The sequence below is a fragment of the Manis pentadactyla genome, chromosome 2 (genome assembly GCF_030020395.1).
Source record: "Manis pentadactyla isolate mManPen7 chromosome 2, mManPen7.hap1, whole genome shotgun sequence".
Taxonomy (NCBI): domain Eukaryota; kingdom Metazoa; phylum Chordata; class Mammalia; order Pholidota; family Manidae; genus Manis; species Manis pentadactyla.
Window position 1 is genome coordinate 157416624 of NC_080020.1, and position 27573 is coordinate 157444196.

At 42.8% G+C, this 27573-nt stretch overlaps 1 protein-coding gene across 3 annotated transcripts in view; it reads left to right on the top strand.

The window, feature by feature from the left end:
* Positions 1-27573, top strand: part of MERTK (MER proto-oncogene, tyrosine kinase) — a 107992-nt gene that overhangs the window by 24265 nt on the left and 56154 nt on the right. For all 3 annotated transcript variants that reach the window (XM_036905061.2, XM_036905062.2, XM_057497002.1), the window contains 2 exons: positions 6919-7019; positions 9184-9357. In XM_036905061.2, the coding sequence (XP_036760956.2) occupies positions 6919-7019; positions 9184-9357 (275 nt within the window). The remainder of the gene's footprint in view (positions 1-6918; positions 7020-9183; positions 9358-27573) is intronic.

The following is a 27573-nucleotide window of genomic DNA, read 5'->3' on the forward strand; positions in this document are numbered from 1 at the left end:
GAAATGGGACAAATCTTCAGCCCGTGGGTCACCATCTCAACATTTCACTTTGTTTTGGCAGGGGCAAGCCGAGTGAGTGAGGGGAGTGACCAGGATAAGCCAAGCCAGGATGTTTATCTGGAATAATCTGTTGTCCCAAGCACTGGGACATCATGTTTCAGAATTCTGTGGACAGTGAGCCAACTGCCTCTCCTCTCCCCACCCCGTGTTTATTCTCTACCCTTTAGCTGGGAGGGCTTTGTTGGTTTTTGCGTCGGGACCTCCTTGCATGTACAGTTTTAGATTGAGGTGGCTTTGTGGTCATTAAAAGCTGGAAATGAGGTCAGCCACACTGAGCTGAAGTAAGCGCCTTTCCTCTGGGATTCATTCCCTCTGGAGAGGAGCCCTCTTTGATCTGGTAAGTTTTCACTTTCTCTGAGCAGATCCCTGGGAGCAGTCCCAGACTCTTGGGTCTTCTGGTGAATCATTTTGTTTCCTTTTCAGAAAACCACCTCGGAGTTACCACAGGCATAACAATTCCAAGTAGAGTTTAGCCTGTCAACACTTTCATAAGACGTACCCTTTGGGGGGCTTTTTTTTCCCCAAGCTTTGGCGCGGTCAGCGTAAAGAACACAGCTTCCACATTTTCCACTGGTGGGTTAGCTCTGGCTGGGTCCCTCCAGCTGACATTCTCAGTCAGTGGCTGAGCCCACTCAGGAGATTTGACTATCTTTTCCTGCATCGACTACAAAACAAAGATATTTTACCATTGTACAGACATGGCTTCCGGTAGGAGAAGTAAAATCACCATTAATAATGAATAAGGAGCACTTTAAAGGCTTAAAGAAACAGAAAGGAGACCGTGGGTGAGCTGCTCCAGCTTCCTTGGCCTTCTCGCCAAAGAAATAGGTTTGGACCACATGACTAGCAGCTCCCAGTGAGCTCTAGGGGGCTGTGACATGTCCAGAGGTCTCAAATTGGAGAGTTTTTAAACTTAGACAATGTGTTACTAGGAAAAAAGTTTATATTTTTCCACATATATTCAGCTTAATTCTCAAACTCATTCCAAAGGAAAAAATACCCTATTTGACCTCTAAACTAAACCTTCAAGTAAATTTAGTGATCAGAGTTCTTGAAAATAATGGACCCCCAGCTGAACTGAGTAGCATTTGGGGATAGTACCATGTCCACTGTTAAATATTCTTCAACTTTATGAAAGAAATGTCCAGTGGCTGTAGAGTGAATCAGTGAAGTCAATTATAGTGACATAATCAAGATTATAAACATTTGCATAATTTCCTGGCAAGAAGGAAGGATATTGGAGACCCTAGGTTTGCTGTCTAAAAGATGAGGACCCTGAGGTGAGGGGAGTTCACTGGAGCATGAGCTGTCTATGGTAAATGGAGCCGGGTTCATACACCTGTGGTGTCCTTCGCTCATGTCTCGTGGGCCTGAGGAAATCCACTCTGCTCCCAGGAATGCTGAAGAGTTAAAAACTAGTTGTTAGGTGCTCAGTGTATGCAATATTATCAGGAATTCATTAGCCTGCAATTTTGTTGGCACTGCCATTATCAATACCTGTATAGACCAGATTTCGTAAAGAGGATGTGCAAAGTAGAGATATCTGTCCATAGGCAGGGGTCAGAGGACCTGTACAGAGAACCACAAGGTATTTTGAGTTGGGTCACGCAACCATTTTTCTGTAAGGTGTTACTATAATAAAGGCAGAATGTACTTGAAGTTTGAAAGTCATGAGGTCTCCAGATTGAGTCCCTACAGTTTGTATCAGCAGCGTCCTTTAAACACGAAATGATTGTGAGTCTCTAGAGGAGGAATGGGTTGTGGGGCCCTGTTTAACTTTCTGAGCTTGACACTGGTTGCACATTTTCTCTTCTATATCATGCAGACCCTTGCTGCTTGCCCACCCCACCCTTACACTGCCAGACTCATCATTCTAAAACAATGGTCAGTCAAGCAGCTGGTCTTTGATCCTAAAACAGGGCCTGTCCCAGTTGAGGGTGTTGTTCAGGTGTGCATGTTTAATGCAGCAGAGCTCTGCTCTCTGTCACGCCTTCCCTGGCCTCTGACCCCCTGACCCTGTGGCCCCCTGCCATCACATTGCTCTCTTCCTTCCAAAGAAGGAAAAGAATGTGGTAAAGTAATTTTCCCTGAGGAAGGCTTTAACATTCACTTGCAACATCATTTTAGACACAGGAAGTAGAGATTTTTTTCCAAACTGCAACACAGGCAGATGCCCATTGATTCTGAAAACCACCAGACTTACTTGTGAAGGTTAGCAGGCTTCTGCTGTTGGTCGGATGAACAAGTTAACTGAACAAATGCATGGACATTGAGACAAGAACAGCCCCAGTCCATGTTCTCCTGCTTGTGACTGTGGACAGAAGGGACAGGAAGGGAGGTGGACTGCCAAGTGCAGAAGGGCTAAGGTCATGTTGGTATGTTAAGGCAGTGGTTTCCCTCAGTTTTAGATATGGCCTGGAAAGATTGATTAGGTGAGAGGACCCGGACACTTCAGCTCAGAAGCTAACACATCTTTCAGTCAAACCTCAGTTTATTGACACTGGGGTTGGGGTGGAAACGATAGGAGGAGCTCACACACATTTAAGTACAAATCCTATGTTTCTGGAGGAGTTAAAGGAGATTTGGCATTAAGCGTGAGTGTCCCTGAATAGTTTTTAAATGATTTGATTTTAGCTCCTGTGTGTGTGTATTTTTAAATGATTCTAATAGTAATATATGTATTTTGTTAACTACCTGGAAAATACCAAGCCATTACAGGGAAGGAAACTATGGTCCATAACCCCAAGAAAACTTTTCCAAGCATATATAAATTTCATATTCTTGAGATAAAATTAGCATTTTAGTACATAGATGATTGTACATCTTGTTTCATCACCTAATGTTACATTGTGAACATTTCCCTATGCTACTAAAAGTCTTCAAAGTATTTTAGTGGCTGCTCTGTGCCACTGTCATCTGCTATTATAAAACGGAAGCAGTTTTAGAAGAATGCAAATAAAATTATAAAGTGAAAATGTGCCATTATTTTCAAAATGCCAAGGCTGGAGATGTTTGCAAGGGAGGAAGTAACTGACAGGGCACTTCAAGTCCAGATGCCCTCTTGAGTTGAGTTGACCCCATTCCATATTAATAATTCATATTTGTTTCCTATTGCACTCGGGTAATTGTTATTATTGATGGAGTCGAGTTATCTTTCACTGATGGGTGTAGGAGACTCACACCTGCTAGCAGGTTGGGGTATTCCTGATGGGGGCTTGGTGACTAATATGGACATGCGATCGCCTCCACTGCTCCCTGCCCCGGCCCAGTCCTGGTGGTGGTGTGGGGGCTCAGCCTGAATCACTCAGAACTTGAACTACACCTACTCTGTGGGACTTAAGTCACCGGGCTGGGTCTCCCCCTTGGCATTGCAACCAGTATGTACCCTGTGTCATCTGCACCTGATAGCAGCCCGAAACTGTAGCACGTCCATTTGTGCAGGCCCCGGGACACTGCTGGGATAAGACCTTTCCCTGCAGCCTCCTAAGGAGGATATAATTTGTGGCATATAATTAGCTGTCAAGTCTGCTATGGCTTGTGAAGAGCTCTCTGGCTTAGTGAAGATGCTCCCTCATCAGGTAAAGCATTCCAGGAAGGCATGAGTCATCAGAAGGTTGGGAAGACGAGCTGTAGAGCAAAAAAAAGCTGATGCTCCTGTAGGCAGGCAGGCCTTCTGGATTTCATTATTGGGTGGTTTGTGGCAAAGGGAAAGTTTCAATGTTTGTTTTCTGTGTAGTCCAGGGATTCCCACTGCTCTTTGGGTACTGGCAAGGTTCCCAGTAGCTAATGCTGGAAGGACTTTGCTTTCCTAGTACACTGTTTTAGTAAAGATGTTAAGTGACTAGTTTGGGTCCCCAAGACCCTGTCCCTGTGAGGCCCACCCCCCATCCATGTGAGATAACTCATGTCTGCGGGGCTGTACAGGCGGCTGTGCCGAGCCCTTGTTGGTCCTCATCCTCCTGCTTCTTGGTGAACTCAGAAGTGTAATCATCCATGAAAATCAGAAAAACATCCAGAAAATGAGAACATAATTTCTTTAGTCACACCATCAGCTAGAAAAAACTATCCTTAGCCACACACAGACCCCTGGCACTTGGACTTGCTTCATACTCAGATTTCCTTCCAGCTCAAAGTTCATGCCAGATTCCTGCCCTTTGGTCACCTGCTGTCTCATCTCAGTGCCCTTTGAACTCTGGCACGTAAAAATAGGGTGCTTAGTAGTGGGTTTTTTATTTCTTCTAAAATGTTCGCTTTTCCTTTTTTTTATTGTGATAAAACAACATAGCATAAAATACACCATTTCTCCCTTTCTGAGTGTCCAGGTTGTTGGCATTAAGTGCATTTGCACTGTTGTGCAACAATCACCTTCTGTCTCTGATTATGTCCTTTTGGTAAGTTGAATTTTACAATTTTGTCCTTTTTAAAAATTTATTTCAAGAAGGCTTTAGAGTGTAGCCTACTAGCTTCAGAGCCATTTCTGAGCAGGCTAGCCTTGCTGTGATAGGTCTGAGGGACCGGCAGGCGCTATGTGTCCTTGCAGTACGACCTGCGGCTAACCCAGCCAGCCAAGGCTGCCCTGGTGTGATGACAGGCTGCCCTGGTGTGACTGAGTTTTCCCTGGTGTGACAGGCTGTCCTGGTGTGACAAGGCTGCCCTGGTGTGACAAGGTTCCTCTGGTGTGACAAGGTTCCCCTAGGGTGACAGGCTGCCCTGGTGTAACGAGGTTCCCCTGGGGTGACAGGCTTTTGCAGCTGGCCCTGCGGCTCTGTCCAGGTGGTTCCTGTCTAGACGCTATGGCTGGGTCATATGGGGTCCTTTCTCATTCATATGTTTGTATTTGACCAAACTCTGATGGGATTTTTATACCTTTTTTAAGCAGTGAATACATGTGGTAAAATACTCCAACTGTTCAAAAATTCTCTCTCCCTCACCAGCCATTTCCCAGTGGGGAACTGCGGTTACCCATTTCTTGGGTATCTTTCCAGGGATATTCAGTCCGTCTGAGTCTTCTGTGTGAGTGCATTTGTGAGTGTGTACGCATGTATGCCTGCCAGATAGCATATTACTCATGGCTGTGGTTAAATCAATACCCAGGGTTCATATTTTGTGTGGCTGTGTAAGTGCTGTTTTGAGCTGAATCATGTAATAGACTATAATTGCATTTTACTCTTTATAGCTTTTTGATTTTCCTGAATTTAATAGTTTTCTTGCTTGTTAGTTTGCTTAGCTTTCTAAGCATCAGTCACTCATTCTTCCCTAAACTCTAAAGGAAATTGTGCATCTCCTCCCCATGTGGTGAAGTTGTCAGATGTGACTTGTTCCTTGGAGATGCTGTCCCAGAGAGCATGCCCTTCTGCTCCCGCCTGGGCTGGCTGCCCTCCGGTTCTGGGTCTGGCTCATTCATCTCTGCTCTCATTCTGGGGACCCTCCTCCAGATTTCCAGCTCCTGTTGCCCGGTTTTGACTCCTCGCTTTGCCATGCAGCCCATCCCCCACTAGCTTCCTGGGACTCTCATGTCTGAAAATGCCTTTTTTTCCCCTACCCTCACCAGATATAGAATTCAGAAGGAAAATAGCTTCCTGTTGTCATCTGTAAATCATTGATGTATATTTTCCTTTTGCTTCCAGATTTGTTCTTGTGACGTACACTGTTCTGATTCACTAGTTAGTGACCTGCTTTTTTCTCTCTGGAAGTTGTGGTTGGTCCGCTTTATGTGAAGTTGTGACTTACCCTGGTGGAGCCCCTTGTTGGGTCTTTTTTCTCCCACTGTGCTGCCCAACTAGGGGCCTGGTTAGAAAAGATGAGTATCTACAGTTCTGTGTCATTTTCTTGAATTATACCCACCTCCCCTTCCTGTGTCTTTGGAACGCCAAGATTGCTGTTCTGAGGTAGAGCCTTCCAGGCTGAGCCTGCACGGGGACTGTGCCTACTGTTTCCACCAGGGGTCGGGTGGAGGGTGATGGAGATAATCATCTTGTCTCCAGTCACATCCCCAACTCTGCCTCCAGTATGGGAGACTTAACTTGGTGTCTGAAAAGCAACAAGTAGAATTATTAGTAAAAACTCTTCCCTGTACTGTAGGTAAGATGGATCTGGACTGGCTGAATAATGGAGGCACATAGTTCTCCTCCCCAGACTATTGCTAAACCCATCCTGACAGGAACAACTACAGACAGAGTTTCGATTATGTCCTCTTTTACTACTCTTGCCCCGAATTTGCCTTCCTTGCTAGTTGTCTTAAGGTATTCCTGGACTTTTTGTGCAGACTGACTTTTGCAGCTCAAGGTGTGCTGCTGAAATGTTATTTGTGTCTGATGGTTTCTCGGGCTCCCTGGGGAATCTGCACGGGTGTGCTCTGCACCTCTGGGCTGGATGGACCCCCACCCCCCGGCCTTGGGCTGTCTTCCGGGGGCTCTGTCCTGCAGCCCTCTTGACCTACTTTCTCTTTGGTCCCTGGCTCCTTAAGTCACACCACAAGCTTGGTGCAACACAAGGGTCCCAGGCCCAGAGCAGAGAGCCAAGCTTCCAGAGGCACATGTGTTCTCAGCCTGTTAGATCTTGACATCCACTCGGTTGAACTCCAGGTCTTCAACTGATTGGATGATGCCCACCCATGTTACAGAGGGTAATCTGCTTGACTCAGAACCTACTGGCTTAAATGTTAATCACATCTAAAAAACACCTTCACAGAAACATCTAATATTATATGTAACCAAATATCTAGGTACCATGACCTAGCCGTCTTGATACATAAGAGTAACCATCATAGCTTATGATAAAGAAGCTAAAGAATGTTCTGTTCCTGTAGGAGGAACTCAAAGCGTAGTCACTGTAAATATCTTTGTGTTTTCTCTGAAGCATAACCAGTGTGCAGCGTTCAGACAATGGGTCGTATATTTGCAAGATGAAAATAAACAATGAAGAGATTTTGTCTGACCCCATCTACGTCGAGGTGCAAGGTGAGTTCAGAGACACAGAGTAGCTTGAATTCACTGTTTCACATATAATACAGAGTTTGGCATCCCACTTCCAACTCTGTATGCAAACCTGGCAAATCCGTAAGCACTAGAATTTTATAAAGCGATCGTCTTTTTAGACTGTAGGTAATAGTGAAATGAATTGAAGTCTCAAAGTTTTAGCTCTATCCTAGGCACTAGGGCTGGCATAAAGAGAGGTTATAGACTTACTTATCCCAGGTTATAACACAATAAAAAAATACTGGGAGTTTTTCTTTCCCGTAGGAAGCTGTAACTCCGGGGAGAGGAAATCCTGGGACAAAATACCTCTAAAACCAAAATCAGTTAAAGGGAGAAATTAAGATTAAAACCCGTTTATTGTTTACAAACTGCAGTCCAGGGTCGTTTCTCTTTCCTGCTCTGGCAGAAGCCAGCCAGCACCTCCTTAACCTTTCAGATTCAGATAAGCCCTTGTCGTCCAGATAATTACCCATTGATATGGAGATGGACTTTTACCCATCCCCTGAGGAATGCCTGTTGATATGCAGATGCACTAAAGCCAGGCGAGATATTCTGGAAATATTACAATTTTACCCACATTCCACTACCCAGGTCTCAGTGCTGGCACTCACATGACCAAGTGGCACTTTGCCTCTTACTCAGCGTCATTTCTTGTCTTGTGAATGCAGGAGGGGAAACCAGGGAGGGTGGGCAGTTTTCCTGACTGGTCAGCAACTCAGTCTGGGCCTCCTTTTTGGGCCCAACGATTTGTCAGGTGTGTGGTTCAGTCCTGTTCTGTAACATGACATGTTCTGTGGGGGTGAGAAGTGAGACATCAGACAAGAAGAAGGCGTCTCTGCCCTCAAAGAACTTGAACTCTAGTAGGAACAGGAGTGGATGCACAGGTGGGCCAGGCCAGCTGAGCTCAGGTCCTGGATTTGATGCCCTGGGTGTCAGGTTGGCAGGCTGGGGTTCTGCAATGGCAAGGCCTGTGAAGTCAGACTCCTAAGAGGAAGCACCCCAGGTGGTCACTCCCTGCATGGCCCCCTTTTCTATATTTCCTGTGGCTCCTCATCGCAGGGTCATTAGCATTTTCAAGGAAGTTCGCTACAAGTGTCACTCACTGAAAGGCTCCTTTATCACCCATATTCTTCTGCAAATCTCAGCATTGCTGCTGCTGGAGGCCTGTGGGAGGGAGGCCCCACAGAGGAGTCTGTTTTAGAGCTTTGCTTCAGGCCCATTCCAGGCTGGATAGCCAGAGCCTCAGGGTTATGTCAGCATCAGCCTGGATCCAGGGTGGGGGTGGATCTGCTGTTAATATGGGGAAAGTAGTTAGAGGACATTTTACTTGTCCGAATCTCAGAAAAACGCCCAAGGCAAAAACATGTTAGGTCCCAATGGAATTTTACATTTGAAACAGGAAAGAAGAATCCCATTTTACCATTGCCCTGTCATTCCTACTGGGACCAGATCTGTGAGTTCCCAGTCCTCAAAGAGCACAATTTAAATGCCTGAGAACAGTTAGCTTGACCTGTTTGTTAAATTTTTGGCACATGCATCAGTCAGTAAGTACCAGCTGGTTTCCTCTGAGATATTCCTAAAGTCCCCCTTACGGCCTTGATTCTGGAATTACAGTTGGAGATCTTAGGGTTGTAACTGTGTCTGCACTGTTTTCATGTAAACACACTCTGAAAAGTGTTCAGCCCTATACAAATGTACACATTTTAAAATTCATTATCATCTATCTGCAAGTCTCACACACAACAGACTGTTCTCATAAAAGGGCAGGCCTATAACTTGGCTTTGTTTTTGCTTTGTGTTTATTTTGGTAAGAAATACTGAAAACCTACTCACCTATCTCAGGAGTTTGAGCAACACCTGCTTTCAGAACTGCCAGGCCTCCTTTCTGGTAAAACCAGTTCTGAATCACCTTTACAACCCTTCTTGAGAAAGTGTCCTAGAAAGTCAGTCAAAACTAGGCAGGTAGGAATTAGCCTCTGCTCTTTCTTATGCAACTTTCAGAAGTAAAAACTGGCCATTTCAGACCTGAGGTGGTGTATAAAAAGAATCTCCTATTGCCAAGTTCTAGTACGGTTTCCATTCCCTTTGGGACTCTGCCTTTGCTTATGGATCTGAAACACTCTTTCCCTTAATTCTTTGTCTGCAGGACTTCCTCACTTCACTAGACAGCCTGAGAGCATGAATGTCACCAGAAATACAGCCTTCAACCTTACCTGTCAGGCCGTGGGCCCGCCTGAGCCCGTCAGCATTTTCTGGGTTCAGAACAGCAGCCGCGTCAGTGAACAGCCTGAAAAATCCCCCTCCGTTCTAACTGTTCCCGGTAAGTGGAGTTGTGTGATTTATTTACTGTTTTCTGTCTGACAGTGGAAGGGATCAGAGGTGTGGGGACCTCTCCCATCCCCCAACTGCAGGCAGGCAGTGGAAGAGGGTGGAAACGTGTGCAGCTGAGGTTGGGGGCCTGGTACCTGGGGCTGAGAGCTCCCATGCCAGGGTTGGGAAGTGGGTGGCGCCCTACCGGGAAGTTGGTGAAATAGCCAGAATCCCCGAACCTGGGCAGTGGGAGGCCTGCTCGCATCTCCCATGGCAGCTGTGGCCAGGCTTGCACGTCAGGAGCCATCCATGAGAAGGCCTCAGTGAGTCTGCACAGCAGTGAAAATGTGCTGGTCCCAAGGCAGATTGAATCCTTCTAGGATTGTGTCTGCGTGCAAGTCAGTGTCATCTGGATCTCCATGCAGCGGGAGCGCCCGGCCTCGCTTCACCCCGCTGCCCGAGCTGTGCTCCCAGGGCCGACACCGTAGCTATTTCCCTTGCAGCTAATGCCAGCGGGCTCCTCTTTGGCCACCCTTGTTGCATCTTTCAATAACATCTGGCAAGGGTACCCCCCACACAAATCCTTCCTTCCTTCACGCATTTAGCACATGCTTTGTGAGGGAGTGCTGTATGCCAGGGGCTATTTTGGGTCCTGAGAACACAGTGGGGAGCTTCTGGACACACCATCTTCCTGGCTTTCTTTCCACCCTACTGCCCCTCCTCTGCTCATGACAGGACTTATGAATGTGGGGGTGATTCCTAGACCTACTTCTCGTTCCTCTGAGACACCCTCCCTGGGACTTCCTCTGGGCTCCTCGTACCAACATTCTGTGTGATGATGACCTTGAGCTTTGTATCTCCAGCCCAGTCCTCTGCTGAGCTTCAGGCTCACATACCCACCCACCTCCTTAGCATTTTTGCTGGCTGTGTGTTAGGTATGTTAAAGTAAAATTCTTGATGACCCCCACAGACCTGTTCCACCCCAGAATTCCCCATCTTAGTAAATGATACTGGCATTTGCCCATCCTTCCTTTCCTCATTTTTCATGATGAATGCATCAAGTTCCATCAGTTCTACTTTCAGAGTAGAGCTTAAATCTGCTTTCCTGCCCTCTCTGCTCTTGCCAACACCACCGCCATAGCTTCCTAAGCGGTCTCTTGGCTTCCAGCTTGGTTCCCACTGTGATCCATCATCCTCAGGGACAGATCCCTTCACCTGCTGCTGGAAACCCTTCAGCAGCTTCCTATTGTCTTAGACTGTCACTCAGAGTCCTTCCTGTCACTCAGAGCATAGGCCTGGCATGCTTTGGCCCCCACCCAGCTCTCCAACCCAAGTCCATCCTGCTCTCTCCAACCTGCTTGTTTGTAAGCACCAGTCATACAATTGCCTTTCATTTCCTTATTCACTTTGCCCTCCTTTCTGCCTCAGGACCTTTGCACTTTCCACAATGTTCTTCCATCTGCCCTAAGTCCCATGACACAGCTCAAACTCCACTTCTTCCAAGAGGTCTTCCCTGGTCACTCTAAACTGCTTTGGTCCTCCCCACCCCTCTGTTGACTCCCAATTACACATTCTTGTGGACTTCCTTCACTGCATTCGACACAGCCCATTATTTGTTAGTCTCCTTGTCTGTCTTCTTAGAGAGTATATGCTCCATAAGGAAAGGACTCTGTCTCCCCAAAAGCAGGGCCTGACTCAGAGTAGTATTCACTGAATAGTTATGGTGAGAATGGCTAAGCAAGCGAATGTCAGTCCCTGGGGATTGTCTCTGCATAATTTTTCTAACTCCTGACTCCATGAGAAATTATACGGTTTTCCCCTTCTCCATCTGAGTTTTCCTTGAGTTTCTCCAAGGAGCTGATAATCAAGTGACTTCTTTGTTCAAAGTCAATTTGAAAAATGTGCTCCACTTTTGCTAGGATAGTTGCTTTTAAGTCCCACAAAGAAAGGTTTTATCCATCGAGGTGAGACTGATATACAATTAAGTGTGCATAGAACTTAAGTGCACAACTCAGTGAGTTTTGATAACTGGAGATACCATGTGAGCCCCACTTCAGTCAAGATATAGAACCTCAGAAAGTTCCCTCATGCTTCCAGCCAGCCAATCCCCACCTCCCATCAGCAGCATTGTTTTGATGTCTATTGTCATAAAGGAGTTTTGCCAGCTCTTGAACTTTAAATAAACGGATGCATAAAGTATGTATTCTTGTTTGTGAGGTTTCTTTCATTCAATGTGATGTTTTGAGATTCATCTGTGTTGTTTTATCAATAGTGCTATTTTTTTTGTTTTGTTTTTAGCTGATAGTGCTTGGTTGTATGAGCGTGCCACATTTTGTTTATCTATTTGGTGAGCATTTGGGATGTTTCTGGCTGTTGGCTGTTACAAATAAAGCAGCTGTGAATATTTGTGTGCAAGTCTTTTGGGGGGCATATGTCTTGGGAAAATAGCTAGGAGAGGAGCTGCTGGTTGTTCCTCTGAATGTACCAAGTTACATTCCCGGAAACAGTGAGAGTTCCAGTTGCTTCACCCGCACGCATCCTTGCCAACATTTGATGTAGTTAGTTTTCAAAATCTTAGACTGCTTAATGGATGTGAAATGTTAAGTCATTGCAATTTAAATTTGCACTTCACTTCTCTGATGTCTAACTTTAGACTTAGAAAAGATTTTGGTATCTTCTGCTTATTGATCAATAATACATCCTTTTTGATGAAATTTCACTTCAGGTCTTTTGCCTGTTTCTGTTGAATCTCAGACTCAGCTTGACAGTTGACAATTTTTACGGAAGAGCCTGCTGTGATTTTGTTTGCAACTGGATTGTATTTATAGATCAATTCAGGGGAAGATGACATCTTTATAATATTGAGACTTCCAGTCCATGAACACATTCTCTCCATTTATTAAGGCCTTCCTTAATTTCTCTCAGCAAATTTTTATGTTTTGATATAGAGGTCTTACTTGTTAGTTAAATTTAAAATATTCTATGTTTTAATGCTAGTAAGTAGCATACTTGCTTTCATTTTCCAATTGTTTACTATTAATATATAGAAAGTAAGTGGATTTTTGTGTATATTGATCATTTATCCTACAACCTTGCTAAATTCACTTTTTAGTTCTAAGAGGTTTTTTTGGTTTTGGGGTTTTTTTGGTTAGAGTCCTTGGATTTTCTGTATAGACAATAATGTTTCTATTTGCAGAAAGAGACAGTTTTATTTCTACTTTTCCAATCCTTGTTCCTTTATCTCTGTTCCTTTCCTTATTTCACCTCTCCAGAACTCAAGCACCGTGCTGAATAAAAGTGGGGAGAGTGGATATTTCTGTTCCTGATCACCAAGCATAATGTTTAACTGTGGATTTTTTGTAGATGCCCTTCCTTGAAAACATTGAAGATTATTTTTGCCTTTTCCAAGTTTGCTGGAGTTTTTATTTTTTATGGTGATGGGTGTCAGATATTGTCAGATTCATTTTCTGCATCTACTGCGATAATCATACGGGTTTTCTCCATGTTTCTCCTAATGCAATAAATTGCATCAATTTGATTTTCAAATGTTAAACGAGTGTTGTGTCCCTGGGATAAATTCCACTTGGTCATGATGTACTGTGGTAGATTCCGTTTGCTGATATTCAGCTAAAGGCTTTTGCATTTATGTTTATTCTGTTTCATTGCCAAACTGGGATGCTTGGGTGTACTGTACTTCAGTTCTGGTGCTAACTGCCCAGAGTTAGTGCAGACCTCATAGTCTAAAGACAAAGTCTGCCACAAGACTACCCTCAATTCAAATGCCAACCATAAGCCTCGGGGGGTTCCCAGTCCACCTGCACTTCTTGCTGACTGTCTATAAGTTTGGAGGTTCCCATGATGACCTCTGGTTCAATAATTTGTTAGAATAATTCACAGAGCTCAGAACAGTGCTATATAGATGAGTACAGTTGTTACTAAGGATACACATAGGGTGAGGTCTGGGAGGGTCCCTAATGCAGAGCTTCCCTGCCCTTGCCTCATTGACTTAGGGTGTGTCACCCTCCTGGCATGGCAGTGTGTGCACTGAATAGAAAAGTGTACTGAGCGTCAGGGTCCAGAGTTTTTATTGGGGTTTCATTATACGCATAACTGATTATATTATTGGCCATGTGAGTGGATACAGTCTCCAGACCTCCCTCCTCTTCCTAGAGGTCAGGTTGGGCTGCTATCACTTGGCTCAAAGCCTCAACCCTCTTACCATATGGGTCACCATTCTTGTGACTAGTCCCCATCCTGAAGTTATCTAGAATACCATGAGTCATCTCACCAGCATAACAAAGCACTCCTGTCACTCAGGAAATAGTAAGGAACAAAAGCCAATAAAATTTTTTATTGTACAGTGATGTTCATGAGGAGAATTGGTCTATAAGTTTGTTTTTGTAATGTCAGGTTTTGGTATCAATATTGTTGATCTCATAAAACTAGGTGGGAACTATTCTTACCTCCTCTGTTTACTGAAAGAGTTTAGTAACACTGGTGTTACTTTGAAGAGTCATATGTCAAGTTCAGTGAAGGCCGTAATCTCTTGTGTTGTGGACACTATATTTCTAGTAATGCAATTTGCATTACCTTTTTGATGAATGTTAATGGTTAATGCTGAGGGTGAGGTTAACTGAAATCCCCAGGTCTTTTTTCTCATTAATTGCTGCAAAGTCAAAGCTCTACTGCATCTTGTATATTTATTGATTTTTCGAATTTGAGCCTACCGTCACATTTATCCTGATAACAACTTACTCCGTTGTCCCAATTCCCAACCTACTGTGGCCATTTTGAACCTTGAGTCTCTATAGATTAGCAAATCACCTTCCAATTCATTGATGGAAATCTGAATTCTAATCTAACTAAGACCAGAGCCAGTTGGCCTGTTAATAAAGGCAACCTCTGAATGGACATCAGTTCATTAAGTCAACTCCCTTACCTACCATTCAACCAGTAATTAATCTGCTTAATTTTTTCCCACAACATTTAGCTCTCTATCTTACATTCTGAGATGTTCCTTGATACATTGGGCTAGTAACTATCACAGAAAAACTAGAGATCAGTTTGGAATTTATTTTGAAATAAGACCTGACTTCTTGCTGGTGAGCTGAACTTCTAGATGTGACAGTTTTCTGCATGCTGATAGGCACATTTGATAACCCCCTCTGAAGTTTTGCTGTGGATTTCTATCTCTCAATGATTCTGTACTTAACCAGAATCGATGTTGCTTTCCTTACGAATAGAGGGACAAAATCTGTCCATCTCTGTTCATCTAAAACTTTTCTTCTTCTCTATGTCTTCCTAGAAAATAGAACTGTGTTTCTGTGATAAGATCTGCTGATTCTTTCCCAAGGCTATATGTAATTTGCCTCAGTTTGGAGATATGATTTGTTTCTAACTGGTGATACTCCTTTATACCTGCCACCTGTTTTGAGTTTCAAGTTCTTTATACTTTTTATTTTACTTTCTTTAATTTGAAGGGTTTTTTTCCTTTGGTAGAGAAGATAGAAGCAAGATAAAAAGTGAACAGTTTATAGCCATGTATATGCTTTTTAATACAAACTTTCTTGTGATGATAGATACACAAAGCTGCACATATAAGGAACTACACACAATACACACATACAAACATATAACATGTGCACATACAGATGAGTCCATGTGTAATGGTGCAATCTAAATAAGGTCTGTGGATGGTACCAATGTCAGTTTCCTGGTTTTATTTATTTATTTTAGTATTTTTTTTTGTATCATTAATCTACAATTATATGAGGAACATTATGTTTACTAGACTCCCCCCATCACTAAGTCCCCCCTACATGCCCCATTGCAGTCACTGTCCATCAGCATAGAAAGATGCTATGGAATCACTACTTGTCTTCTCTGTGTTGTACAGCCCTCCCTATGCCCCACCCCTACATTATGTCTGCTAATACTAATGCCCCCCCACTTTCCTCCCCCCTTATCCCTCCCTTCCCACCCATCCTCCCCAGTCCCTTTCCCTTTGGTAACTGTTAGTCCATTCTTGGGTTCTGTGAGTCTGCTGCTGTTCTGTTCCTTCAGTTTTTTTCTTTGTTCTTATACTTCACAGATGAGTGAAGTCATTTGGTACTTGTCTTTCTCTGCCTGGCTTATTTCACTGAGCATAATACCCTCTAGCTCCATCCATGTTGTTGCAAATGGTAGGATTTGTTTTCTTCTTATGGCTGAATAATATTCCATTGTGTATATGTACCACATCTTCTTTATCCATTTATCTATTGATGGACACTTAGGTTGCTTCCATTTCTTGGCTATTGTAAATAGTGCTGCGATAACCATATGGGTGCACATGTCTTTTTCAAACTGGACTGCTGCATTCTTAGGGTAAATTCCTAGGAGTGGAATTCCTGGTTCAAATGGTATTTCTATTTTGAGCATTCTGAGGAACCTCCATACTGCTTTCCACAATGGTTGAACTAGTTTACATTTCCACCAGCAGTGTAGGAGGGTTCCCCTTTCTCCACAACCTCGCCAACATTTGTTGTTGTTTGTCTTTTGGATGGTGGCGATCCTTACTGGTGTGAGGTGATATCTCATTGTGGTTTTAATTTGCATTTCTCTGATGATTAGCGATGTGGAGCATCTTTTCATGTGTCTATTTGCCATCTGAATTTCTTCTTTGGAGAACTGTCTGTTCAGATCCTCTGATCATTTTTTAATTGGCTTATTTGCTTTTTCTTTGTTGAGGTGTGTGAGCTCTTTATATAATTTCGATGTCAACCCTTTATCAGATCTGTCATTTATGAATATATTCTCCCATACTTCAAGCTCTACTACAAAGGATGCCTTTTTGTTCTATTGATGATGTCCTTTGCTGTACAGAAGTTTTCAGCTTGATATAGTCCCACTTGTTATCTTTGCTTTTGTTTCCCTTGCCTGGGGGGATATGTTGATGAAGAAGTTGCTCATGTTTATGTCCAAGAGATTTTTGCCTATGTTTTTTTCTAAGAGTTTTATGGTTTCATGACTTACATTCAGGTCTTTGATCCATTTTGTATTTACTTCTGTATATGGGGTTTGACAATGATCCAGTTTCATTCTCTTACATGTAGCTGTCCAGTTTTGCCAACACCAGCAGTTGAAGAGGCTGTCATTTCCCCATTATATATCCATGGCTCCTTTATCATATATTAATTGACTGTATATGTTTGGGTTAATATCTGCATTCTCTATTCTATTCCACTGATCTGTGGGTCTCTTCTTGTGCCAGTACCAAATTGTCTTGATTACTGTGGCTTTGTAGTAGAGCTTGAAGTTGGGAAGCAAAATCTCCCCTGTTTTATTCTTCCTTCTCAGGATTGCTTGACTATTCGAGGTCTTTTGTGGTTCCATAGAATTTTAGAACTATTTGTTCCAGTTTGTTGAAGAATGCTGTTGGTATTTTGATAGAGATTGCATTGAATCTGTATATTGCTTTAGGCAAGATGGCCATTTTGACAATATTGATTCTTCCTAGCCAAGAGCATGGGATGAGTTTCCATTTGTTAGTGTCGTCTTTAATTTCTCTTAAGAGTGTCTTGTAGTTTTCAGGGTATAGGTCTTTCACTTCCTTGGTTATGTTTATTCCTAGGTATTTTATACTTTTTTAAAATGCAATTGTGAGTGGAATTGTTTTCCTGATTTCTCTTTTTGCTAGTTCATCATTAGTGTATAGGAAAGCAACAGATTTCTGTGTATTTATTTTGTATCCTGCAACTTTGCTGAATTCAGATATTAGTTCTAGTAGTTTTGGAGTGGAGTCTTTAGGGTTTTTTATGTACAATATCATGTCATCTGCAAATAGTGACAGTTTGACTTTTTCTTTACCAATCTGGATGCCTTGTATTTCTTTCTTTTGTCTAATTGCCATGGCTAGGACCTCCAATACCGGTGTGAGGTGTTGAATAACAGTGGGGAGAGTGGCATCCCTGTCTTGTTCCCGATCTCAGAGGAAAAGCTTTCAGCCTCTCACTGTTCAGTATGATGTTAGCTGTGGGTTTATCATATATGGCCTTTATTATGTTGAGGTAGTTGCCCTTAATACCCATTTTGTTGAGTGTTTTTATCATGAATGGATGTAGAATTTTGTCAAATGCTTTTTCAGCGTCTATGGAGATGATCATGTGGTTTTTGTCCTTTTTGTTGATGTGGTGAATGGTGTTCATGGATTTTCGAATGTTGTACCATCCTTGCATCCCTGAGATGAATCCCACTTGATCATGGCATATGATCCTCCTGATGTATTTTTGAATTTGGTTTGCTAATAATTTGTTGAGTATTTTTGCATCTATGTTCATCAGGGATGTAGTTCTGTAATTTTTTTTGTGTGTGATTTCTTTGCCTGGTTTTGATATTAGAGTGATGCTGGCTTCATAGAATGAGTTTGGAAGTATTCCCTCCTCGTCTAGTTTTTTGGAAAACTTTAAGGAGAATGAGTAGTATGTCTTCTTTATATGTCTGGTAAAATTCAGCAGTGAATCCATATGGCCCGGAGGTTTTGTTTTTGGGTAGTTTTTTGATTACCAATTCAATTTCGTTGCTGGCAATTGGTGTGTTTAGATTTTCTGTTTCTTCCTTGGTCAGCTTTGGAAGATTGTATCTTTCTAGGAAGTTGTCCATTTCTTCTAGGTTTTTCAGCTTGTTAGCATATAGATTTTCATAGTATTCTCTAGTAATTCTTTGTATTTCTGTGGGGTCTGTTGTGATTTTTCCTTTCTCATTTCTGATTCTGTTTATGTATGTAGATTCTCTTTTTCTCTTAATAAGTCTGACTAGGGGTTTATCTATTTTGTTTATTTTCTCAAAGAACTAGCTCTTCGTTTCATTGATTTTTTTCTATTGTTTTATTATTCTCAATTTTATTTATTTCTTCTCTGTTCTTTATTATGTCCCCCCTTCTGCTGACTTTGGGCCTCATTTGTTCTTATTTTTCCAATTTCAATAATTGTGACTTTAAAGTATTCATTTGGGATTGTTCTTCTTTCTTTAAATAGGCCTGGATTGCAATATACTTTCCTCTTAGAATTGCCTTTGCTGCGTCCCACAGAAGTTGTGGCTTTGTGCTGTTGTTGTCATTTGTCTCCGTATATTGATTGATCTCTGTTTTAATTTGGTCATTGATCCATTGATTATTTAGGATCATGTTGTTAGGCCTTTATGTGTTTGTGAGCCTTTTTCTTTTCTTTGTACAATTTATTTCTAGTTTTATACCTTTGTGATCTGAGAAGTTGGTTGGTAGAATTTCAATGTTTTTGAATTTACTGAGGTTCTTTTTGTGACCTAGTATATGGTCTATTCTGGAAAATGTTCCACGTGCACTTGAGAAGAATGTGTATCCTGCTGCTTTTGGGTGTAGCGTTCTGTAGATGTCTGTTAAGTCCATCTGTTCTAGTGTGTTGCTCAGTGCCTCTGTGTCCTTACTTATTTTCTGTCTGGTGGATCTGTCCCTTGGTATGAGTGGTGTGTTGAAGTCTCCTAAAATGAATGCACTGCATTCTATTTCCTCCTTTAATTCTGTTAGTATTTATTTCACATATGTCGGTGCTCCTGTGTTGGGTGCATATATATTTATAATGGTTATTTCCTCTTGTTGGACTGACCCCTTTTTCATTATGTAATGTCCTTCTTTATCTCTTGTTACTTTCTTTGTTTTGAAGTCTATTTTGTCTGATATAAGTACTGCAACACCTCCTTTTTTCTCCCCATTGTTTGCATGAAATATCTTTTACCGTTCCTTGACTTTTAGTCTGTGTATGTCTTTGGGTTTGAGATGAGTCTCTTGTTAGCAGCATATAGATGGTCTTGCTTTTTTATTGATTCTCTTACTCTGTGTCTTTTGATTGGTGCATTCAGTCCATTTATATTTAGGGTGATTATCAGTAGATATATACCTGTTGCCATTGCAGGCTTTGGATTTTTGGTTACCAAAGGTTCAAGGGTAGCTTCTTTACTATCTAACCATCTCAGTTAACTCTCTTATTAAGCTATTATAAAAACAGTCTGATGATTCTTTATTTCTCTCCCTTCTTATTCTTCCTCCTCCATTCTTTATATGTTAAGTGTTTTCCTATGTACTTTGTTTGTGTTTCCTTTGACTGTTTTTGTGGATAGTTGATTTTATTTTTTGCCTTTAGTTAGTATTTGGTTGGTTTGCTTTCTTTGCTGTGATTTTATTTTCTCTGGTGGCATGTATTTAGTCTTAGGAGTGCTTACATCTAGAGCAGTCCCTTTAAAATACCCTGTAGAGGTGGTTTGTGGGAGGCAAATTCCCTCAACTTTTGCTTGTCTGGAAATTGTTTACTCTCTCCATCAAATTTAAATGGTAATCATGCTGGATACAGTATTCTTGGTTCAAGGCCCTTCTGTTTCATTGCATTAAATATATCATGCCATTCTCTTCTGGCCTGTAAGGTTTCTGTTGAGAAGTCTGATGATAGCCTGATGGGTTTTCCTTTGTAGGTGATCTTTTTTCTCTCTCTGGCTGCCTTTAATACTCTGTCCTTGTCTTTGATCTTTGCCATTTTAATTATTATATGTCTTGGTGTTGTCCTCCTTGGGTCCCTTGTGTTGGGAGTTCTGTGGGCTTCCATGGTCTGAGACACTATTTCCTTCTCTAGCTTGGGGGAGTTTTCAGCAATTATTTCTTCAAAGATAGTTTCTATCCCTTTTTCTCTCTTCTTCTTCTTCTGGTACCCTTATTATATGAATATTGTTCCATTTGGATTGGTCACACAGTTCTCTTAATATTCTTTCATTCTTAGAGATCCTTTTATCTGTCTCTGCCTCAGCTTCTCTGTATTCCTGTTCTCTGATTTCTGTTCCATTAACAGTCTCTTGCACCCCATCCAGTCTGCTCTTAATCGCTTTTATCAATTGTTTCATTTCTGTTATCTCCCTCCAGACTTCATCCTTTAGCTCTTGCATATTTCTCTGCTGGTCCATCAGCATGGTTATGACTTTTATTTTTAATTCTTTTTCAGGAAGATTGTTCAAATCTATCTCACCGGGTCCTCTCTCTGTGGTTGTCTGAGTGATTTTTGACTGGATCAGATTCTTCTGCCTTTTCATGCTGATAGAAATGGTCACAGGCAGGTTGCACATGTGTCAGGTGGGATAACAAAGTCCCTTCCTGCTTGTTGGTCCCCTTGCCCTTCTTTGCTGCCTGTCCCGGTTACCCACACCCCGGGAGCAGACTCTGAGACAATCTCCTGAGCTGCCGTGGGTGGGGCCACCCTCAGGCTAACCTAGAGCGCTGCAGGGGTTCGCAGCCATGCTGGGTGTGTTCTCCTGTGAGCATTGCGGCCCTTTGTGGTTTCCGGACCCTGCTCCAGCTTCCACTGCCTGTGCCAGTTATCTGCACACCAGGAAGACTCTGGGACAATCTCCTGAGCTGCCGTGGGTGGGGCCACCCTTGTGCTAGCCTAGAACACTGCGGAGGGTCGCAGCCACACCGGATGTGTTCTCCTTCAAGAATGGCACCCCTTCGTGCCTTCCAGACCGTGCTCCAGCTCCCACTGTCTGTCCCCATTAACTGTACGCTGGGAGGAGACTATGTGTGGTTGCTGTAGGTGAGGCCGCTTTCCAGCTGCTCCACAGCTGTGGCAGGTCAGTCAGTTCACTTGTAGTGCTGGTCAGGGGGAGCAAATGGTAGGCTGCTTCTTGCTGTGAGGGGCTTTGGGGCTGCTTTACCCCCCAGGGGGTTAGGGAGCCCAAAGATTCTCAAGATTCCCAGGCTGCTGGACTGAATATGCTGGGATGATTTTGTTCAGCTGTTGAGCCCTTGTCCCTTTAAGACTTTTAAAAAGCACCCACTTTTCTTTTGTCCCAGGGGAGCTGGCTGTGGGGACCCGCTCGCAGTCTCCATCTCTGACCCTGCCCTTCCGTTTCTCTAATATCCAGCACACCATGCAATGTGTGTCTGTGTTCCTGGTGCAGATTACTACGGCTGGGTATTTAGCAGTCCTGCGCTTCCACTCCCTCCCTGCTCCGACTCCTCTCCTCCTGCCAGTGAGCTGGGTTGGGGGGAGTGCTCAGGTCCCACCAGGCCGTGGCTTGTATCTTTACCCCTTTGTGAGATGCTGAGTTCTTGCAGATGTAGATGTAGCCTGGCTGTTGTACTGTATCCTCTGGTCTCTCTTTTAGAAATAGTTGTATTTGTTGTATTTTCAAAAATATATATGGTTTTAGGAGATTTTGCCACCCTGCTCATGCTGCCATCTTGAGCCGGAAGTCCAGTTTCCTGGTTTTGACAATGTGCTACAGTTATGTAAAATGTGCACATTGGTGAGGTAGGTGACATGGAACTTCCCTGTATGTTTCTTTACATCTTTATGTGAATCTATATTTTAAAATAAAAAGACTTTTTTTACTTTATTTCATAAGATTATTAAATGATTTTATGTTTAAAATGTAAAAAATTCAGAGAAGTATTTTTATAATCTTCATAAATATTTATAATCACAATGAGACCAAACACTATCCTTCCAAACTATTTGTCAGTGTATGTTTGTGTATATATATATATATGTATGTGTGATTTTCCTTCAGATTAGAAGCATAATACATGTGCAGATTAATTTCAGCCTTTTTAACACACAAATAATACGCGAACCCACATTCATTGTAAAACAGTCAAACCATAGTGACATACCAAAGCAGAATGTGAAAGTCTCTCGTTTATCTCCATGCTTTCATTCCCCTGGGCAGAGCATGTCAGCCATGTACATGCCTATGTACATAGGCCACCAACACATGGAGATCTTTGCATGTCGGTTCTCATGGCCTGTCTCATTGTTTGCAACAATGACCTCAGTGTGCAGATAGACCATAGTTTATTTAGCCACTCCCTTGTTGATGAACATTTAGATTGTTTTATTTATTTTTTTCTGTTCTTTGTGCAGACATCTTTGTAGCCCCATTTATTTCTTCTCTGAAAATCTTTCTGGACCCCCCGTCCTTCTCTCTGCACCCTCAGTGTCTTCTGTAACACTTGCGCTTCCCCACCACCTGGAAGCACAACCATCTGCTTGTCTGCTCCACCACCCCAGGTTATTAACCAGGTTACGTATTAATTGTTAACTAGATTAGCCCCATCATCCAGTATAGTGCCTGGCACATCAGAAGTGTGTGAATGAATGAATGAACTAATGAACAAACAAATGAGCCTGAGTCATAGGTCCCTTCTGGGACAAAGGGACAGAGTGATGGTGAAGGAACTTGCATTTGCATAGTTATTTTTGCATTTAAACTCTTTTCTCATTTATATCTCTAGCCAGTTCTGTGAAACTAGTAGAACAGGATTTTTTGCTTCCATTTTACAGACAGCTAAAGACCTTGAATAAGTGTGGGAGGAAGGGTGCAGAGCCCAGAATTCTGACAGCAGGGCTTGTGCTGGGCTTGATGTCACCAGCTACCTGCAGACTGCTCCCAATCACCTGGATTTGTGATCTGGTAAAAGAACTACACAAAACATTCCTTTCATGTACGTCTGATTTTAATTTAGAGGACAGGTTAGTGTGATACCTGAGCCCCTCCCTGTGTTCAGGCTTGGGGGCCTGGGTGTCAAGGCCCTTCAGTAGACCCAGGGGACCTTAGGGGGCTCTGGCCCAAGCAGCACGTCACATGCTGATGCGCAGCTGGGAGTGTTTCAGGGAGGTGCCATTCTGCCTTGAAACTAACCCTGGCGTTAACTTTTCCAACCCTTTCCATTGCAGGGAAGTGGCATAAAGAGCCCTGGTGGTTGAGACTGCTTTGAGCAAGCACATTTGTGACAGGAGAATCACATGCTTTTTCCTCTTAATACCAGTCCTTTTTCCTCCTTGATATAAGAGCTGTCTTCAAGAGCCGTGAGCAAAGAAGTCCTTTGCCTGGAGGGTACATGCTGAGTCCACCAAGCATGTAACTCAAAGGTTACATGCCATATGATTCCATTTCTATGACATTCTCAAAATGACAGTTACAGTGATTGCAAACAGATCAGCTCTTGCCAAGAGTCGGGTGGGGGTGGGATGTTCCAAAAGGGGTAAGGTTACCTAAGGGAGCTTCATTTGATGATGACCCAGTTTTGTAACCCTACCTATAATAAAATGTCATAGAACTAGATACTCTGCCCTCCCTCCCAAATGAAACAAAATGAAACAAAAACTGGTGAGATCTGGATGAGGCCTGTATTTATAATATGGTACAAAAGTCACTTTTCCTGGTTGTGATTGTTGTGCTGTGATTATGTAAGATCTTAGGGGAAGCTGGGTAAAGGATGTATAAGAATTCAGTGCCATTTCTGCAGTTGCTTGTGAATCGAAAATTATTTCAAAACCAAGTTGTTGGCTTTTTTAAAGAAGCACTTTGTCATGAGCAAAACCAAATCCCAGAATAAAGAGCAAGACTCAAAAGAGCTTATGCTGGGTGGCATTTAAGGGTGGAATGTGGTATAGGTTAGTGATTAAGATTCCATGCCTTATATGTGCATTAATTCCACTTCTCTGCTGTGTGTCCTTAGACGTTTACTCAACTTAGTATAAAATGGGGCTAATAACATGTCTTTCCACAGACCATTTATGAAAATTTAGTGAAATAAGGAATGTAAAGCCCTTGGCACAGGAGCAGTCTGTAGGAATGACTCAGATGTTACCTGTTAATTTAAATAAGATTTTATATGTAGTAGTTATTGACTCATTGTCAATTTTGAGCTACCTTTCTATGAAGAGTGGTAGACTGGGGTGGATCTTTCTCATTTCATTTTGTTTTATACAGTGATATCATAGGTTCTTTTTTAATTCCATGTACATACATTACCAAATCTTTTATTTTCTAATTTTTTTATTTTTTATTTTTTATTTTATTTTGGTATCATTAATCTACAATTACATGAAGAACATTATGATTACTAGGTTCTCCCCTTCACCAAGTTCCCCCCACCTACCCCTTCACAGTCACTGTCCATCAACATAGTAAGATGCTGTAAAATCACTACTTGTCTTCTCTGTGTTGCACAGCCCTCCCCATGCCTCCCACAATATACATGCTAATCGTAATGCCCCCTTTCTTTTTCCCCGCCCTTGTCCCTCCCTTCCCACCCATCCTCCCCAGTCCCTTTCCCTTTGGTAACTATCAGTCCATTCTTGGGTTCTGTGATTGTGCTGCTGTTTTGTTCCTTCAGTTTTCCTTTGTTCTTATACTCCACATATGAGTGAAATCATTTGGTACTTGTCTTTCTCTGCCTGGCTTATTTCACTGAGCATAATACCCTCTAGCTCCATCCATGTTGTTGCAAATGGTAGGATCTGTTTTTTTCTTATATACACTACCAAATTTAAAGATGGGTTCAGAACACAGACTGGGCATCACACAGATCAAGTGAAAGTCAGATGCATGCTTAGTCTTTCTTAAGTCTGTTTAAACTTTCAGTTGGAAAACTTTGTATGTAAGAGGAAAGAGAAGGAGAAAGCAATGGCTTAGGTAGAAGTCTCTTTGGCTATCATTTTCATTTTTTTAGAAATCTTTGTTTCATATTTAGATCCGTGGTTACAAAACAGCTAAGCTAGCTTTTGTTTAGTCGAATATCTTTCATCATATTCATTGCGATAGCAAGGATAATAACTAGAATTTCTGTGAATCAGTTCATAAATCTCAGCGTTTTCTATGAAGATTTGCTCTGAATCTCATAGCAGGCTGTGATAGAGTTAGGCACTTTAAACACCCATTTTACAGATCAGGAAACAATTTGGAGCTATTCATGTACCCTCCTTGCTTGAGGTCTAGTCTCTACCTGGTGGCTGGAGCCATCCTGATTCAACACAAAGTGGGGTCATGTCAGTCTTCTGTTCAAAGTTCCAGGTTTCCCAGCCCACTGGAGGACAAAACAAGGCCTATTTCACCTGTTCTCTCTGCCTAGAACCTTCCCTCCCCCCTCCCAGTTTAGACTCCCCTCCCATTCCCTCACGTCAGGCCTGTCCTCAGAGGACATTTCTCACGGAGCCACCTCTGACCCCCATATTTAAAATCACAACCCACCCCTGACCCTGTGATCTGCTTCTGTTTTTCGATAGTACTGATCACCTTCTGACAGAGCGCGCAGCTTACTTCTTTATCAAGGTCATTGTTTCCCACCCACTTTCCTCCATGAGAATGCAAGCTGAATAAGACCTGGGACTTTGATTTACCCACTGGTGTACCCCAAGTGCCTGCAAAAGTGCCTGCCACATAGCAAGTCCTCAGTGATATTTGTTGAGTAAATGTATTCAGGCAGGTAGTGCATTCTAAGTTAAGAAGCTGCTTCCTTTATGCAGTGTATTATTTTCCTTGCGCTTTTGGTAGAAAAACAGACACTAGGGAAAAAAAAAAAAAAAAGAAAACAGGATTGCTTCACCCAGAACTCAAAGAACTGGCCTAACTGTGCTCTTAGAAGTTGTTTTCTCAGCAGTTCTGATTGTCCTTCCCTCAAGGGAACATCCTGTTACTGAATGTTCCTTAAAATATCTTTCAGCCCTTGTGTCAGAGGCTGTCTTTTTTTAAAACCAGCAGAGGACCAAGCAAGAGGGGCGTGAACCGCCAGAGTGGAGTTCACACTCTGGGTGTGATGGGATGGAGTCAGGGGGATGGCCCCCCCGGAAGAGGACGCGGCCCAGGGGGACTGGAGGCCCCAGTGCGTGGGCACGCAGGTGGGCTGGCACTGGGGAAGCCACGAGGGTTTGGACTATGAAACTTGAAGGTCTGTTCCAGTCTGGTGGTTCTTGTTCATCCAGAGGGAGCAGAGGATGGTGAGGGGGACCTGTCTTTGCTGGTGCCCACTAGTTACTCTGTTCAGCCCATGCGTACACAGGAGTCTGATGTTGGGAAGTTCAGTGTAACTGAACACCTTCAGCAAAGATGACTGTATTTGGCTTTAAGTTTTGACCTATCTAGTTTCAGAGAAAGTTAACTGTTTTGAGCCAGTTTCCACATCTCCCTGCTGGCATCTATGTGGCTTGTGGGCATTAAGCACCTTAGCCCAGGGCAGGATGGCTGTTCAGAGGTGGTTTGGGTAGTTCTGAATTGGTGTGGGTGCATTGTGCCAGGGAATTTGCTTCAGGTTGTTTCCTGACTTGTGTGTACTTTGAAAAGAAACACAAAGAGGAAAAGTGACTTCCTGCTTCCCCTAAAGTCACGCCCCTAAAATCAGAAGCAGCTTCACTTTGGGCATTGGTAAGCCTTGTGGCACTGCAGAGTTAGGCACTGAAATGTCTACGTTGGGGATCTGTGACCTGGTAACAAATCCTAGTGAAACAAATCCATCCTCTTGTTTTCCGGTCAGACCAGCTCTTCCCCCCTCATGACCGGGGTGGAATGTGATATATAAATTTGCATTCAAATGTTTCCCAAGAGCTTCAACAAGAGGAATTGAAATCAAATGACTTCTTTCAGCTCGAATATATGAAAACAATATAAGGTGCATAGCAACTCCCTATATTTTCTGATAAGCCAAAGCTGAATTTATTCTAAATATAAGCCAGGTTTTGCATGTTCATGGAGCCTGGTGAAATGGGCATCTTACTTGGAAGTTTACCACCTGGAAAGTTAGAAGTGACACTTCAGCATGAAACCAAAGTACCACAGGGCCTGACTGTGAAATAGCGACCAGCAGCGTGGGCTTCAGGCGGCGGCTCAGAGGGATCAGTGCGTTTTCTTTCCTAAAGTCTGCCTGACGGTGCTCTAAGTCCAAAGGCTATGCCAGTTCTTTTCCAGCTTCTGCTTCCCTACCGTCTGCCTCACACTTTACAAAAGAAATAAGACCTCTCTCCAACTCAGTCTGGAGCCACTGTGCGGCATCAGTTCTCAGAGGCTTCATCTTGAGATCCCTTTCTGGCTTTAAAAATTATCTAGAACCAGTTTTTGCTCATGTGGGTTATGTCTGTTGGTAAGTACTGAATTAATGAATTAAAATGGAAAACTTTTAAAACACAAGAATACACAAGCACACATTCCATCAGCTAAGAGAGCTAATGCATCGCACATCATACAGCCTCTGGAAAATTCCATCGCTTATTTCTGACAGAATGAAAGTTAAGAGGGTAAATAACATCTTATTGTTATTACAGAAACAGTTTTCATCCTGAGGACCCCTAAAAGGGCCTCTGGGATGCCAAGGGGTCTCTAGAGCCCACTTTGAGAAAGGCTGCTGTAGTGCATTGGCACAAGGTTGAGAAATTCCCAGATCACTACATAAAAA